At 42.1% G+C, this 16,043-nt stretch overlaps 1 protein-coding gene across 6 annotated transcripts; it reads left to right on the forward strand.

The window, feature by feature from the left end:
- The first annotated feature begins 1,492 nt into the window (after positions 1 to 1,492).
- On the forward strand, positions 1,493 to 5,676 carry LOC144711399 (agamous-like MADS-box protein AGL15). Of its 6 annotated transcripts, none has more exons than XM_078585413.1 (6): positions 1,493 to 1,618; positions 1,787 to 1,985; positions 4,293 to 4,368; positions 5,045 to 5,086; positions 5,219 to 5,260; positions 5,394 to 5,676. In XM_078585413.1, the coding sequence occupies exons 2-6, from the start codon at positions 1,804 to 1,806 to the stop codon at positions 5,487 to 5,489; spliced, it is 438 nt and encodes a 145-aa protein (XP_078441539.1). In that variant the 5' UTR covers positions 1,493 to 1,618; positions 1,787 to 1,803; the 3' UTR covers positions 5,490 to 5,676. The 6 variants fall into 6 exon arrangements, with proteins under 6 accessions (XP_078441539.1, XP_078441531.1, XP_078441512.1 ...); XM_078585405.1 differs by having other exon boundaries at positions 1,546 to 1,654; XM_078585386.1 differs by having other exon boundaries at positions 1,605 to 1,623.
- Positions 5,677 to 16,043: the final 10,367 nt, after the last annotated feature.

The following is a 16,043-nucleotide window of genomic DNA, read 5'->3' on the forward strand; positions in this document are numbered from 1 at the left end:
GGCACAAGACGGTCCGTCATACGCATCAATTTACTCCACTTCTCTTCTTCTTCTCATTAATAGTTAAGTCATCTCCGAATCATGGAAACCAGGCAAAAAAATACAGATGGGATTATATGGGAGGTTGAACCTGGATAGGAGAGCTTGTAGATTCTTGACTATGGATGAAAAAATTAACCTGATGTCTTTGTTGGAGAGAATTCCCAAACATCCCCTTTGTCATCCCAAACATCCCCCTTTACCTCCCAGTAAAAATGGCCTATATCGCAATTGTAATTTCGGTCATCCTGATCTTGAAGGAAAAAGAGCCGCAAGTAATATGTTAGAAAACTGAGAGGCCACTGGATGCTGAAGTTAACGTCGTGTGGGTTATGCTAAATAATAAAGCAGAAAAGAGAGAAATGAAATGAAGGATAGACGTCACAAAAACAAATGAGTAAAACGGATATATATATATATAATAGACGGATAAAGTTTTTCTTTTCATCGGCTATCTGGGCTTGTAAGCAACGACTATTATGCGTGGATTATCATGCAATGATTTAACCTCCCACAACTTAGCGTTACGCCGAACTCGTAATGCATTGCGGCACATCGAACTGGGCATCTGTCTCTCTCTCTGTCTCTATTTATCTCTCTCTCTCTCTCGCTCGCTATCTCTCTCTCTCTCTCTCTCTCTCTCTCTCTCTCTTTCTCTCTCTCTGTCGCTCTCTCGCTCTCGCTCGCTATCTCTCTCTCGTTCTCTCTCTCTCACTCTCTCTCTCGCTCTCGCTCGTTATCTCTCTGTCGTTCTCTCTCTCTCTCTCTCTCTCTGTCTCTATCTCGCTCTCGCTCTCTATCTCTCTCTCCCTCGCTTTCGATCTCTATCTCTCTCTCTCTCGCTCTCTATCTCTCTCTCCCTCGCTCTATGCCTCCATCTCTCTCTCTCTGTCTCTATCTCGTTTTCGCTCTCTACCTCTTTCTCGCTCTCTGTCTCTGTCTCTGTCTCTCTCTCTCTGTCTCTGTCTCTGTCTCTGTCTCTCTCTCTCTGTCTCTGTCTCTGTCTCTGTCTCTGTCTCTGTCTCTGTCTCTCTCTCTCTCTATATATATCTCTGTCTCTATCTCCACCTCACTCGCATTCTCTCTCTCTCTCACTATATAGAAAAATGGGAGGATTCGTTTGGAACCGACATCTTCTTGAGCCTTATTCTCCATTGAAACAGATAGGAGTGCAGCCACTCTTCCCGTTATGTCTGATAGATCTCATCATTTCTGGAAAGTACGCATTTTTTTTTCTCTAACGTGCGGCAGATAATATGGGCCCAAACTACCTCTGGTTTTACGTCGCGATGAAGAGGTTTTTTGTACTAATCGATCGTTCAGTAAAACCGGGATGCGCAGGCTTTACCCGGTGGCATGGAAAAGTCTTGGGCCATGGAGAAGGAACCTCAGCCGTTCCCGAAAGAAGCGTTGTGATTGGCTTGCGGGTGCCACCGACGTATTCGACGAGACTCGAGAGGCAAAGTTGGGATCTTTGGGAGAATTACGAAACAAATTGTTTTGGATATTTATTTCAGGTTTTAGCTGGAACCGACATACCTCGAAAACTTGAAGAAGAGTCTGCGCAGTACAGGCGGCAGTACAGTTCCTGCCCCGTCTCTCTTTCTCTGTCTCTGTACTCTCTTCTCTACTAAATCTTTGATTCTGACCAGTATCTTAAGAAGATATACCTCGTCTAGTCCTTTTTTTGGTAAAAATTGTCTTATACGCGTTGATTCTTCGACGCAACACTCCCTTGGTTTCACAGGCGGTACGAGTGGGAGGATGGGAAGAGTGAAAATTACGATGAGGAAAATAGAGAACGCCACGTCAAGGCAGGTAACGTTCTCCAAGAGGCGAAGGGGACTTTTCAAGAAGGCGCACGAGCTGGCTGTTCTCTGCGGTGTCCCGGTCGGGCTTGTTGTATTTTCCGAGTCCCGCAAGCTTTATGAATATTCAAGCACAAGGTACCCCTTCTCTCTCTGTCTTACTCTTTTGTTAATCTCTATTTAAGCTATGATTCTGTGTTCTTTCTCTCTCCGTCTCTACCTATGCTTTGTTTCTGCTCATAACCCCAACTTCCATGATGGGTCAGCAAGGATGCACGGTGCCGATGTTTGTTGATAAAAAGACGGGGTCTGTTAGAAGGATATAGATTAGAAAATTCCATTAAAAAATTCAAAGTGGCTGAGAGATTATCGCCAAGATCGGTAAATAAAGTAAAATGCTTAATCTCTAAGATGCGATAGCGGAACCCATTTCTTGCGCTGGGCGACCTGCCCTCTTTACAGTTTACAGTTTAATCGGCTCACTTACTTTTGAAAAGTCTTTGCTGAGTTCAACTCTTATACATCATAGAACAATCTTACTTTCAAGCTCTGTCATTCGTTGTGAATATTGTTTACATGTCCGATTAGAGAACTTTTTATTTATTTGATAATTCCATGTTCAGAAATAACAGTTCTGAATCATATTTAGAGTTGTTGTGTTATAAGACACTTTCAATGTAACGGAAACCCGATCAATTTGAAATTAGAACCCTTAGCGTTTGTATAATACAAATATGTTATGTCTTAAACTATGCACCAAATTGCTATTGGCTTTGCAAATAATGGTCTTGAGCTCAAAACAAGATAAATAATTACCCACCATATATCGGAGCGTGACACCAAGTTGATAAACCAACACAAACATGAAGTATTAAGTTGGCAATATCTTGTCTTATGAATGGAAAATATAACTGTTTCTGTGTTACTTCCAGAGATTTCTAGTTTTATCTAAGCAGTAACTAGTACTAGCCAGAGGACTAGAACCATAATTCATCTCAATAAATGCTGTAAACAATTATTAAATTGATGACCTCTTGGTATTTTTTTATCTGTAATGATGAGACTAATCAGATGTTTTGGTCCAAATAAAATTTTTTCACTAATGTCATTGAAGAAAAGGGCCCAGTAACCTAAAAATTTGTCACCTATTTTTCCACGTAGATGATAATTTTATTATTCATAGATACTGTACGGTTTTATATTTTGACAGATTTAAAACTTTTTAAGTTTTTAATTTTGGATGATCCAGCTTCCATTTTGCTGCATCTGACAATAATTTCATTTGCAATCGTTAAATGTACATGTGGTCCTCAAATATTTAAAAATACTTATTCAAAAGCTTTGATGTCTATATAGTTATCTTTAACCTGACAATTGAACCAAACTTAGAACTTCATCCCCTATGACATGGGAGGTTATTTTGCCCCTATTATGTTTCTTTCCGAGGCTAATCTAGATTGATCAAATTTTCTGATCACCCAGGATCTCAATCCTATTTATCTGACAGAGTCGGCATAAGGCCAATTTGCGATGGCAAGGAAAGCAAATGTGCATTGTAGAAACTTTTTCTTCTACACCGGTAATCTAGTATGAGATCTCTGGATAAGAAAATTAATCGAAAAATATTCTCTTTCAATCTTCCACCTTCAAAGATTATTTTGTCTTATATGGTTTCAGAAGGTTGGGCCAACATCATAGAAGAATGACCTCCCCAAGCATCATATGAACCATTCAGTCGTTTATATCTCCCAGATTTGACAAGCAGTTGGAGGAGCGGCCTGGGCACCACCTGTTCCATCTTTATTGACTAAAAACGAGGAATAAACTTGTTACTTAGAACTTAGAGGAGATTATTTTTCCTGGGGATCTCTTAGAAGGGCAATCTACTAGTTATGCGGTATTCTCCCTTATTTGAAGAACGATGGGAAAAACCATTCAGCTGCAATACACTGAATTTCCCCTTAAGGGCGAGGTAGATCTTAATGGGGTTGCCATTGTTTAAAAACCGGCAGTACGTAGCATGCACAAGCCAGACGACAATGGAAAATATTATTTTCGTTCATTTAAAGATCGCGTAATACGGCGTTAAACTTTAGATTAACCTGGCGAGAAAATAAACACGTGGCAAATTAGTATAGAATTTTATTATTGAAGCATTCAAATGTCAAATAGTTGGCCCCGACTGAGCGGAAAGAATTGTTGGTTCTTTTGTGCGGACCTATGTCATAATTGGCGGAAAGAAATATCTTATTCGGCCTGAATCATGACTCATCAATTGTTTTTGAGTTTTTGTCGGATGTATACGATCATTTACCGTGTAGACTTTCAGTCTTGACCATTGGATTCCTCTTTGAATCTAGCTGCAATTGTTTAATGTTTTATAATAAATACTAAATAAAGAAATGTTTCAATCCTATCTTTTAACTCGTGGTTTCCCAAATGAAGCAGCCTGAAAGATATACTTTCCGCATATGATGACCATCCAAAGCTGGAAGAACATGTTGACGCAGCAATGGACGGTGTAAGCCACTTTATTTTTGTCCCGGATTTGATGTCTCAAACTTTATTAAGATTCATACGGGAAATTCATACTTTGGTTATCATTAGAAAGAAGCTGACATCTCAGTATCATAACTTAATTCATACATTGGTTATGTTTTGGTTCTGCACCGAGCCCAACGGTTCCTCTCAGAAATAAGTGTGTCAATTTAAAAAAAACCACTTTACACACTGTTTTTTGCTCAAGTATTCCTTTTATAAAATTCGGATTTCAGGCCTGGACATACCATTCTTACAGGAAAAGCTCGAAACAGAGATTTCTAAGTACATTGAGCTCATAAGGTTTGTGATTATCCTTCTTTTTTCCGTACATCATCCATAAATCTTAATATCTCTGTACCTACATATACGTATTCCCCAGTGTCTCTGTATATTTTCAAATCTTGTCAATCTAAATTTTGTTTATTTTCCCATTTCCATTTTCCAATCTTTTCAGTTTCAGTTTCAATCTCAACTTAGTTCTATTATTAATTAGTCCCTGAGCGCAGCGCCTTAAGAGGGGAGGGCCAGGAACATATAAAAGGAATACTTCAATCAGTAGTCTGTCGGGTAATGGAGAGAGAGATGTCATTTGGAGTGATATTCATGATTTGGAGTACTGTCATTCTGCCACTCCCTGACTCTTTTTCACTGCCTAGGAGCGTAAACTAATGGAACAGATCAGGCAACTCCAAGCTAAGGTCTAGAACTCAACTCCTCCATTACTATGTTCTCTAGTCAATTCAAGAAAATTTAACAATCCCCAAGCACCTTCCGATGAAGTATGTATAAAAACTGAAGATCATGGGTTGATGATTGGCCTACACTTGCAGGTCAAGAACCTGTCGGAGGAAAATAAGCAGTTGAAACATGAGGTGAAGGCTTCTCGTCTCTTCTCTTCTATTCTCCTCCTATCTTTTATTATATTCTTCTGTTCGCTGGCGTCTTTTCTCTTGCAAAGGAAGAGCTCTGACCCGGTTTTGTTGCTGGCTGGGTGGGTTCATGCAGATGGATAGATTGGATGCCAGGAGAGAGGTCGAATGGAAACAACGTTTTGAAGATGGTGGAAGCTTTGATGTCTCGCTCAGGCTGGGCTACGTGTAAAAATCTTTGATGGGCAGCTGTCTTTTCATGCGAAACCTGGCAACTGGTCGTGACTCCACGTGTCATGACTGTCGCCATTTTAAAAACAATTCATTGAAGTATTGAAGGTAAAAGACCAGACTTTTTAGATGGTACTCTGGTCTATGACGCAGTGTGCGCCGTTCACTTGTGGGGGGTGGTTATCTAATGCATAGTGTAATGGTCTGACTTATTACAGTATATATTATCTTATATCTGTTACTGCTAAAAGTTTTTAAAAATAATGATGGCAACCAGTTTCTAACTTATTACAGTTTTATTTAATAGAAAAGTGGGGCTAGTTTTGATTACTGTTTTATAAAGTAACTGATTTCTCAAAACCGAAACAAACCTATTTATAAAAGGGTTAATAGCACGAAATATCCCAAACTGTATCAAAAATCTGAGACTTATCCTAAACTTTTTTTTTCGGCACGTTATATCCCAAACTCGTTTAGTCGACAAGGACATATCCCGGTGATGACGTGGAATCCATCGTGGCCGCCAGGTGGATTTCCGACCAGATTTTGACCTAGCGGAATCCACCTGGCAGCCACGATGGATTCCACGTCATAACGGGGATTCCACCTGCCAGGTGTTTTTCGATAAGAGGGAGAGAGGCATTCTAGAGAGAGAGAGAGGCATTCTAGAGAGAGAGAGAGAGGCATTTTAGAGAGAGAGAGGCATTCTAGAGAGAGAGAGAGAAAGGGAGAGAGAGAGGCATTCTAGAGAGAGAAAGAGCGGCATTCTAGAGAGAGAAAGAAAGGCCTCGTGATATCCAGAAATATTGATATCCAGAAAGAGAGGTGTCACTCTCTTTCTCTCTCCCCCCCCTCTCACTCTCTTTCTCTCTCTCCAATATCTAAGACGATCGCTGATATCCTTCCCCTCTCTCTCTGTCTATGTCTTTGTTTCTGCGCCTCCTCTCTCCCCCGCGCAATTCGGTTCGGTCGGGTCTCTCTAAAACGCCTCACTCTCCCTTTCTCTCTCTCTCTAGAATGCCTCTCTCTCTAGAATGCCTCTCTTTCTCTCTCTAGAACACCTCCCTAACTCTATCTAGAATGCCTCTCTTTCTCTCTCTAGAACGCCTCTCTCTCCCTTTCTCTCTCTCTCTAGAACGCCTCTCTCTCTCTAGAATGCCTCTCTCTTTCTCCTCTCTCTCTCTCCTTCTCTCTCTTTCTAGAATGCCTCTCTCTCTCTTATCGGAAAACACCTGGCAGGTGGAATCCCCGTTATGACGGGGAATCCGTCGTGGCTGCCAGGTGGATTCCGCCAAGTCAAAATCTGCCTGGAAATCCACCTGGCAGCCACGATGGATTCCACGTCATCACCGGGATATGTCGTCGTCGACTTAGCGAGTTTGGGATATACAGTGCCAAAAAAAAGTTTGGGATATTTCATGCTATTAACCCTTTATAAAATGGAAATCACAAACCGATATTATGTTTTGGATAAAAAATAATGTAAACATGGGCATAGCCTACCGAGTCGCACGCCAAAAGAGGTGGCTTCGTGAGGCGCTAAACTTTGTGGTAAGGCCAGGGATCATTGAAAAAGCAATGTTTGGCATCTTGCCCAGCACTGCCTACTCTCTAAGATCTCTATGGTAATTCTCATCAGTATTCTCTATAAGGGACCCCAAAAACTTCCCGTGAGCTCGCAATGGATGCTAAAGTGCATTCTAGACCCTCCCGAAGTTTACCGTATGACTTCTATCTTCAGACATGGCCAATTTGGGGGTAAGTCTAGGATTCCTCTCTCTAACAGCCAAGCAAGCCCTCAACTCCAGTCACAGCCGCTGATGTTCTGCGCCCAATGTTACCTTTGCCCCACCAACCATAGGTGAAAAAATATATTGGTTTAAACATCGAACCATAATTTAGATTAATTCATTGAATCAATGACAATGAAAATTGGAATTTTATTTCACCATTCCAATAAAGTACAGTCTACGAACCAATCACTGCATACTGAACTTCTTGTCACAATAATTCTTGAGAAGAATGCCTCAATGAATGAATGGAGCTGGATGTTTCTAGAAGCCAAGGTTCTTTAGGACATATTTGTAATATGTAAAAGTGAAATGTTTTTCGGCTCAGTTTGAACTTAGACGACAATGTATAGATTCATTACATCGGGGTTTCTTGGGAACCTCATGAATAGAGAAAACCCTCGTATTCCTTTCTTGAACGGGAAGGAGCTTCTTGTTTCCTGCTCACATGCTAGCCCCTTTCTTGAATTGTTTGAGGCATTCTTCTCAAAAGAGATCCATCATTGTTCATCTGCCAAACAAAGGTAAGAGCTTCTTGAATCCTTATTTTTCTGAAGACCTGCAAAGATGAAATGATACTAATATCGTCTACATTTCTTGATAATAATTAATGTTCACATTAAAAGGTTTGATCCATTATCCTTACTTTTTAAACTTAACTATACTTGTTGGAATAAAATATTATTTTGATATTAAATAAGTTGTGAAGTGCTAGACTTCAAAATATTTTAGGGACATATTGTCATATCATATTATTAGTTTAGCTAAGATAACTAAATTATGCTTTATTCTATCATGCCATTTAGGCGTTGATTTGTTTTAATACTCATAAAGTACATAATGTACAAACTTTGTGAATATTCCTTATTCAAGAGAAATTATAGTCACGGTATATAGTTTATGAATAAAGGACATGATCAAAGTCGACACAGAGCACGGGTTAAAGAACAATTTGGCATTACAGAATTCAGTATAAAATCAAAAGACTTAACTGTTTTATAGCCTTTTAACAGTCTAAATATGAACAAAAAATATCTTGTTCGGCATGGAGATGATTAACTTTCCAAGAATATGTTCCCACTGTGGCATAACGACGACTTGAATCGGAGCTTCAAAATGAAAACAAAACCACATGATGATTTAATGTTGTTTGGTTCCTTGAACTAGTTCCCTGATGCATCCCCATTGTTGGGCTTCTAGCCATATCTATGTGGTCCTTAGAATCCAGGGCCTCATTGTCTTCTTCTCAATCAAAATCTCTATAGATTTTAAATGATTTTCCATCATTCATATCTTACCATGAATTAGGATAGGCCAAGAATTAGAAGAATCAGGATTTTTGTTCATTTTATACTATGGAGAGCTTTTCCTAGAAAGCCCTACAATATAGAAAATATCATAGGATCTCCAATAAAGTTATACATATGATCCCAAATGCCCATCCACTAGTCTAGTTAAGTATGTAATAAGCCATTAACTCTTTGTTGGCCAAGCCTATGAATTCACTACCTGGAGTAAATATAGATTTGTATTATTATTATTAAACTTTATCGATAGGTATAGCTCACAACACGTGTTGTGACATGCTGAATTGTGTCTTTTAAAATTTACATAGTCCTTCATATTCTCTTTTATGAAACCTATTTATCATGACTTAGAATGTATGTAAGCCATTTTAACTTGGGCCAACAAGGATGTCTGCATCTGGTCAAAAGGAGTAATTGGGCCAGGACCTAATAGAATGTAACACATAGAAAAATTAATTATTGTTCAATCGTCTCTTTCCCTCCATTGTTGTGTGCCCTGGCTGTTTCATATTCACGCTATCCGCTAGCCCCTACTATTGTGCATCTTTTTATAAAATGCAATGAGGTGGACAGCAGCAACAGGGTGCACCGGCTCAGGCCATGATGGTTGCTGGATGACCATCTGGAAGGCGGTACAGCCTAGATCATAGATGTTTCCTTCTTGTCCCTGTCCCTCTCTTATCATGAACATTAGCATTCCAACAATTGTTTTGGCTGCTGCCCCTCCACAACACACCCAATGCCTGACATCTTTAACCACCCACGCCACCAATGAGCACCTTTTGAGCATTCATGTCATGGAGAACAACACCTACACAATGCATGTCTGCCAGCACTCTTAGGTTCCCTCTAACGTATGCAAAGCTTGTACCCTCACCCCATCCCATGCTGCCTTTTCAGTTCACCTCCTCTATTGAGCTGTCTCCATGTACATACTCCATGAAGACCTCCTCTATTGAGCTGACTTGTGCCGGTGCCTAGTCAGCCCACCAAGAGATGGCTCTTTTTTTTGGGCTTTTTCCATTTTTTTGTTATTTTTTCATATTTTGAAAAAATTACTTTTTCAATAAAAGGTTTGTGCCAAAATAAAAACCCTTATTCTATGGCCTGTTTTTTTCTTATAAAACTGTATCTACACTCCTATCCTTTAGGTACATCTCGAAATAGCCAACTTTTCTCCTCTCAGAACTTTTTCTTTGGCCATACAAAAATACCATAGGTGTATTTTCTTCTCAGCGACACTATCTCAAGTTCTGTTGTCGGCCGTGCCTACTTCATCATGAGACACCGCCCTGGTTGTTGCCAAGTAAACCTTTCCATTTATTTTTTTTGACTTTCCTTGTTTGACCTGAAAACTAACTAGGTCATTGCTTAAAATCGAGACCTAACTGGGCCATCAATTCCTACTCACAAACACAGTTCCATAATGACCTTTGTTTCTTTATTCAAAGTATTGTTTCTCTCTTCTATATTATCATATCTCTCCCTCTCTACTCTTGTTTTCTCTCCCTCATTCTGTTGCTTAGTCTTCTCCTACTCTCCCTCATCTCCCTATAGAGTCGTCTCTTCCTCTCTTTAGACTCTTCTCTCTTGAAGTCTTAATCTGTAGGCATTTCTAAGGTAGTAGCCTAGTAGGGGATGGATATCTCGATAAGGAACTATGGCTTCTATACAAGATCATAAAGCCGTAGAAAATGACTTTTCACTCGATTATGGCTAAAATTTGCACCCAATGTCATCAAGACTCGGAAAACTTGTTTTATGTTCCCAATATGTAGCTATGGACTAAAACTACGCACGCACCTGTGTTCCACCTACAAACCTGTTGTGTGACCTCTAGTATTCCACTTATCCCAATCCTTGCACCAACCACAAGTGTTTGGGTGCTGTCCACATGCCCAGCCATGTGCCTGATCCATGCTACTACTACCTCCCTGCATCTGACCTTTGGTCAATGTGTCGTTCCATGGCATGCCATTAACATGTGGGTCGGTCCTAAGCTAGCACATAAAGTCCAACCTTCCCTTCTCCTTGGTATTATATTGACTTTAAGACCATTGCATTTGCCATTTCCATTTGGATTTATCAACTCTAATGCTACATACTTTTAGGTGTTCGACTGATTTGAATAAACAATATTGGAGCAACTTTATTTGTGTCTAGATCTTTAGAGAAAAGGACCTTTATAGTACGAAAAATGCCCAGCTTCAAAGGTTAGTATCATAAGTCTACATCAACATGAAAGTCATGAAACAAATCAACCATTTGGATAAACCTCAAAGAGAGAAACAACACTGGGGGACTGAACAAGAATTAGTCCCCTGAATGTCAAAGATGTTAACCTCATATTAATGTCACATGATCTCTATAAATATAAAAAGTAAGATGTTAGACTTGCAAGGTTATGATGAATATAATAAAAACTCCAGTATGTTTATATCACCTATTGTTTTTGGGAATAAGCTAGGACCGCTTCCATGGGAATGTATAAGAATTGGGGGGCTTAACTAGTCAACAACCCAAAGTCAAGAGGGGTTGTAGGAAATGTAAATGATGGAGAGCGCCTGCTCGAGATCACCACCGTGTCTTCAAAGCCATCGTCATCGTCTTCATCGACTCCAGCCGGCTTACGTCCCACCCGACCGGCACGCCAAGGCCCAAGCGGAGGCACTCAGGTTCCAGCTCCCCGGGTGAAGAGCACGTCCATATCTCCCTGTGTTTTGATTTTGTCTTTCTTTTAGTGTTTTCATCTTCGTCATTGCCGTCGGTTTTGTCGTTTGAGTCGTTCTTTCTTTTAATGCTGTTCTGAGGAGGGTCCTTGTGTTGAAGGATCCTCCAAGTTGGACCCTTATTAATGGGCCAATGGACCCTCTTGTAAGGGCCCATTATGGCCCTATATAAGACCATGATGGGCACCACCGTTTTTCAGATCTGGAGTTCCATTTGTGGCAGTTACACCTTGTCATTCAGATCTCACCAAGAGGGAAGGAAGAAGAAGGAGGAGGAAGAAGAAGGGGAGGGAAAGAAGAAAAAAAAGAGGGGAAAAGGGAAGAAGAAGGATCGGTGTCAGCCCACTGACGTCCACGTCGCGATGTTTTCTCTCCTCGTTGGGTTGCACAGCGCGTCCCTTGTGATCTGAGTGCCATCTAGACTCTAGTAGCTGTGGTCATGGCTATCGGGCATCAACAGAAGTCCTCCATGTCTGCGACGCCCTTGCTCTCCTTCGGGTCGCACCGCAAGCTCGATCGCGAGGATGCATGCCGTCCAGTCTTTAGCCGCTGCGGGCGCAGTTACCCGATGGTCAACATGAATCTCTTTGCGCTGTCGTGGTGCCCTCAAACCCGTTCACCAGTCCGCTTGTCGGTCAGTGATCCCATTACCGCACGCTGGACGTCGCCGCACAGGATCTGCGAAGCAGTCGACATTCTGGAAGATCTAATCTCCGCAAATCGCAAACTGATCTGCCTCGGTCACGCTGATTGTTGCCTCAAAGCAAGGCATCTCTGCATCGCGAACGAGCAGTGTAACAATCGCTCGGTATCCTTCCAGTGCTTCTACAACGAACGGCTCCACCCTTATAGGTTGTTGATCACAACTCTAGCCCTGCCAGCGGTGAACATGTTGCATGAACAATGGACGTCGCCACCCATGCAGTTTGATCGCACCATGATGAATCAGCTTTGCCCTTCGTGCTGAACGAGAGTGGCATCATCCACTCTCAAAACACTACGCAAAACTCCATCGTGACACCCAACGATCACGCCTTTGTCCTCACCCACCCTCTGCCGTACGAGTCCGCGGCCACGCCTCATCATGTGCCACCAGTTGTTGCCTCTACCACTGCTCTTAGCTGCCGCTGCCCGTGGCTGCCTTGTTCACCAGGCGAAGGCATCCACATTGGTGCCGCCACAAGCCCCCACTCTAGCTGCTCACGAACCATTGGTACAGTCGAGCCCGTTGAGTATCAACTGTCTGCTCGTGCCGCTTCGTTGCTGCTCCTTTTGCCGCCCCGCCTCCATTCTCCAATCCTGCTCTAGTGCCACGCTCCCATCTGCTGTTTAGCTCAACACCATTGTCGCGCCCCTCCGGCACAACTTCTCCACCACATCTGCCAGTGCCAGTTGCTGCATCAATGAAGATATCGACGAAGAGCATCACTGCCACTGAGGTACACCATTTCCCCTCGCTCGCCCGTACATTACTTTCTTTAGTATATTTTCGACTGCACTCCACCGCACTCGGGTTAGTTTAGGTGAGAGAGATTATCTATCGAAAAACTACGAATTGAGTGATTTCATAGATATGGGTCGAGCCCGTCCATTACGTGCATGCGCTAATGGCATTATACCGTTCAACGCTGTAGTCGCCATCCTTGCTTTGATGAGGCTTAGGAGGTCACCGTTATCATCATCGTTCATCCACCCAGGAGCTTGGGATTTGGCGAATTCCCATGAGTCGGCCCTGCACATACACTTCGCCTAGGACATTGCACTCACGTAGTTATATTCTCGTTAGGAAATTACCTATCGAATGACGCCATTAACGACATCCGACATCAGGAAAGCACCTCCATCTCTTTTTAATTTTTATAGGAAGGGTGATGGAGGACCATCTAGAAGACCAAGCCCGAGTTCGTGAACAGCTCTGTCGTGGAGCTCTAGCCAACACAAAGAACCCAAGCTTCAAGTATCAAGCTTCAAGTCTCCAGGGTTCATTTATTTTCTGCACGTTAGGGCAACCCTCCCTACCCTGTATAAGGGAATGTATGCCCAAAGAGACCCTTAGAATTGCACTTGAGAAAACTAAAAATTGGAAATTGAGTTGTCTTCTCTTTTTGGGGTTCCCACCCTCATCCTTCCATGAAGGATTATCTTATTGCTTTCTAGAGTACTTCTGAGGGGAAGATTGCCAGACGACCCACCGCCGCCAACTTCACCACCATTTAAGCCGTTGCCGCCGCCCAAAGAACCGCTGTCGCCACTCGCCAATGTCGTTTCCCTCCTTCGTCAGTAGAAACCACTATCTGTACGTCATCCCCCGGAATGATTGCTGCCTGTCCACACACTACCACCAGCCTCGATCGCTGCGGCCCACGATTGTCACCAACGCACGGATTGCCCGTGTACCCAGGATGTGGCATCAATCCCTTGACAACTTAAGGTCGTTGTTTCCCGTGGCCACCGTGCAGACCCTATGGCACGTAGCCGTTTGGCCCCGTCCGCCTCGTCGTATTTGCCGAGCACCGCAGTTGCCGCCACCAGTGCCCCACCTGTGATTGTACAATTTCTGCGACTGCTACGAGCCCTCTGATCGCTCCCCTCTTGGCCGCTCCGGGGGTCGTCAACCAGTTTCCTCTTCCCGGGGTCCTTGACCAGTGATTGTCCCCCACCCCGTCAGTCTTTCACCTGGTTCGTCGGGTCATTGGGAGCGTGTTCGCTACCCTAGACCCCTCGTGTCATTTATCTGGTCTATCGCCTTAGATTAGCTATTGCCGTCGTATATTGTCATTGATTTTACATGCTTGCATCATCCATCCACATAAGCACCATCAATTATCAGCCCCTCCTTGTGGTTTAACACGAGCTGATCGATCCCGGCCTCGTCGGTTTACATCAAAGTGTGGATTGGAAAAGGCCCATTCATTGATTATTCAAACATGTGTCCCACCTTTGTAAAACCTAAATTGATTAACAAACACAACAGTGTTTTGTTTATTCATTGTGTATCTCTTACTGTCTCCCATTTCTATCTAGGTTTCAATTCTTCTGTATAGTATCTCCATGGTTACTCCCTTGTCTTCTGAGTTAAAGTCGGTGCTTCTCTATTGCCGCATACAACGACTTTAATCCTATCATTCTGGGCATTGGGCATTAATACCATGATGGTGATACTTACATGTATATTATATCTCTATATATGCCATCGGATTGTTCATGTATGAATACATATTTTTTGTATTGTACAATAATATTCTGGGTTTTATTTCAACAAGTAGCAAATCTATTTGACTATTTTTTTTGCACTTGATATGGCATCATTAAGAACTTGTGTTGATGTTAATAACATAATCAGCTCATCAAACTTCAACATGTGGTAGGAGAGGGAGTACGATATGTGAATCTAGCATAATCTGATGTTGACCTTCGACAGGGCAAAACTTGGTAATAATGTGGTGGCTGATTGGCATAAATTTAAGCAGAACCCTACAAGCACCATTGGTTCATATTTGTCAGATATTGCTGTTTATCATTTTCATGGTGACAAGGATCTCACATCCACTTGGGAAAAGTTGGCAAAGAGCTTTACATCAAAGCTGAGAATGAGTGATGAAGTGATTTTGATTATTTAAAATGTACACATCTTAGAGTCATTATATGCATCATTTTTCTAATCTTATCTTTATTTTACTATAAAATCCCATTCTATACACTTCTTGAAAAAGCTTAAAATCACCATTTCTTTTTTACTACAACTATACCTAATTCTCTAAAGCGACGTTTATCTCAATTAGAATATATTTTGGAATTATTACCTATAATGTAATTCATTATCGCACAAGTGGGGATTGCATATTTTTGGATGGAAAATGCACTAAATAATAAAATAAGAGAATGAAAAAAGGGGGGTTTTTAGTGGCCAGTTGAAGAAGGGAGCCAACAACACTTAAGCCAGCCACCAGCTAGCAAGCGTACAACACTCAAGGTGCCCAGCAGCTGGTAAGCATTGTCGCACATGGAGCCTCCGATGGCTGGCACGTAGAGGCCCACGTAAGGCCCACACAAAGGCCCACACACACACGCAGAAGAGGTAAGTAGATAATTAATTCAAAGGATAGAGGAGCATGGCAATTATATAGCAATAGTTCTTTCAAATTTCTCCAATATTAGATTGCATACCTTAGTCGCCTATAGCTTTGGACCAGGCAGGCCTGACAAACACAAAATAGATTGCAACCCGCTGGGCCGCTATCATAAGAAGTAAGAAGAAAATTATGATTTGACTTTGACCCGACCCAGCCTAAAACTCGGATCATTGTGGGTTGCTTTAAGTGAACTGACATTATCTCAGCCATGCAATCTTGTTAAGGAAGATTGGACGGTGACATTTTTTTCGTACTATTTAATTCTCTTGCTTTAATGTTCAGGTTTCTGATTGGCTACGACCAATGACATGGATGGTGGGGCCAAATGCTGAGTGAATCAGAGCGTGAGGTGGTAATAGGGCCGCCGACGAACTGTTAACCTAGCAATGAGGGGTACACCATTGATGAATGAGTCCACTGCCACAATTTAATCGCAGCCGTTGAACCCATTCGAGATAGATTGGATGCCCGAGTGGTAGACTCGCCCTTCTTCACCCCAAGCCGCAGTTCTTGTCGGCCTGCTGCGGAGGCCGGCTACAAGAGGAGCGCATATAAATCCATTTGAGGGTCAAGAGAACCTCTTTCGACCCTCTAAA

This window comes from Wolffia australiana, chromosome 1 (genome assembly GCF_029677425.1).
Source record: "Wolffia australiana isolate 7733 chromosome 1, ASM2967742v1".
NCBI classification, from domain to species: domain Eukaryota; kingdom Viridiplantae; phylum Streptophyta; class Magnoliopsida; order Alismatales; family Araceae; genus Wolffia; species Wolffia australiana.

Coding starts and splice junctions, on each gene's coding strand:
- LOC144711399 (XM_078585413.1), top strand. CDS start 1,804: ATGGGAAGAGTGAAAATTACGATGAGGAAAATAGAGAACGCCACGTCA. Junction 1,986..4,292: donor TATGAATATTCAAGCACAAG/GTACCCCTTCTC, acceptor TCCCAAATGAAG/CAGCCTGAAAGATATACTTT. Junction 5,087..5,218: donor TCAGGCAACTCCAAGCTAAG/GTCTAGAACTCA, acceptor CTACACTTGCAG/GTCAAGAACCTGTCGGAGGA.